The sequence below is a fragment of the Seriola lalandi genome, unplaced genomic scaffold (genome assembly GCF_002814215.2).
Source record: "Seriola lalandi dorsalis isolate HSWRI2012SDOR001 ecotype SW California unplaced genomic scaffold, Sedor1 jcf7180002010094, whole genome shotgun sequence".
NCBI lineage: Eukaryota > Metazoa > Chordata > Actinopteri > Carangiformes > Carangidae > Seriola > Seriola lalandi.
Window position 1 is genome coordinate 1 of NW_019480747.1, and position 849 is coordinate 849.

General features: G+C 57.8%; 1 protein-coding gene across 1 annotated transcript; it reads left to right on the forward strand.

Moving 5' to 3' along the window:
• Positions 1–4: 4 nt before the first annotated feature.
• On the forward strand, positions 5–804 carry LOC111673259 (uncharacterized; the record flags this gene model as incomplete). Its single annotated transcript, XM_023430972.1, has 4 exons — positions 5–36; positions 143–275; positions 365–581; positions 668–804. Coding segments are annotated over 4 exons (519 nt in total), but the record flags the coding sequence as incomplete, so codon positions are not given.
• Between the last annotated feature and the right edge of the window lie 45 nt (positions 805–849).

Here is an 849-nt window from a genome sequence, read left to right on the forward strand (position 1 = left end):
CGGCATCCAGCACGCCGACGAGCTGGAGGAAACCAAGTGCGTGGTGTTGACGCCGGCTCCCGTTGGTCATCTCAACTCTGAATGTGTCTCAGTGTTTTAATGTGTGTGTGTGGGCGTGTGTGTGTGTGTGTGTGTGAGACAGGAAGAAGCTGGCGACCAGGCTGCAGGAGGCCGAGGAGGCGGTGGAGGCCACCCAGGCCAAATGTTCCTCACTAGAGAAAACCAAACAGAGGCTGCAGGGGGAGGTGGAGGAGCTGTGCATGGACCTGGAGAAGGTAGAGCAGGAGAACGCACCGTGTGAGTGTTACAGTGGCACCAACGTCTTTGTCGTCATCCCTGAACATTTTCCCGCTCTGTGTCCCAGGCCAGCGGCTGCGGTCAGGCTCTGGATAAGAAGCAGCGGGTCCTGGAGAAGCAGCTCGGAGACTGGAAGCAGAAGTGTGAGGAGCTGGTGGCCGAGGTGGAGGGCTGCCAGAAGGAGAGCAGGCAACACGCCAGCGAGCTCTTCAAACTCAAGACGGCACACGAGGAGTCTCTGGAGCAGCTGGAGGCTCTGCGCAGGGAGAACAAGGCTTACCAGGGTACGATGGGACACGCGGTGGTGGAAGGGGCTAATTGATGGCTAATTGGCTAACGGTAACCATGGTGTTTGTTCTCCGTGTGACAGAGGAAGTAGCCGACCTCACAGATCAGCTGTCAGACGGAGGGAAGAGCGTCCACGAGCTTCAGAAGGCGAAGAAGAAGATTGAGATGGAGAAGGAGGAGCTGCAGGCGTCACTGGAGGAATCTGAGGCGGCTCTGGAGGTACACGGCTTCACACTGACTGTCAGCTGTTCCTTCTGATGCGTC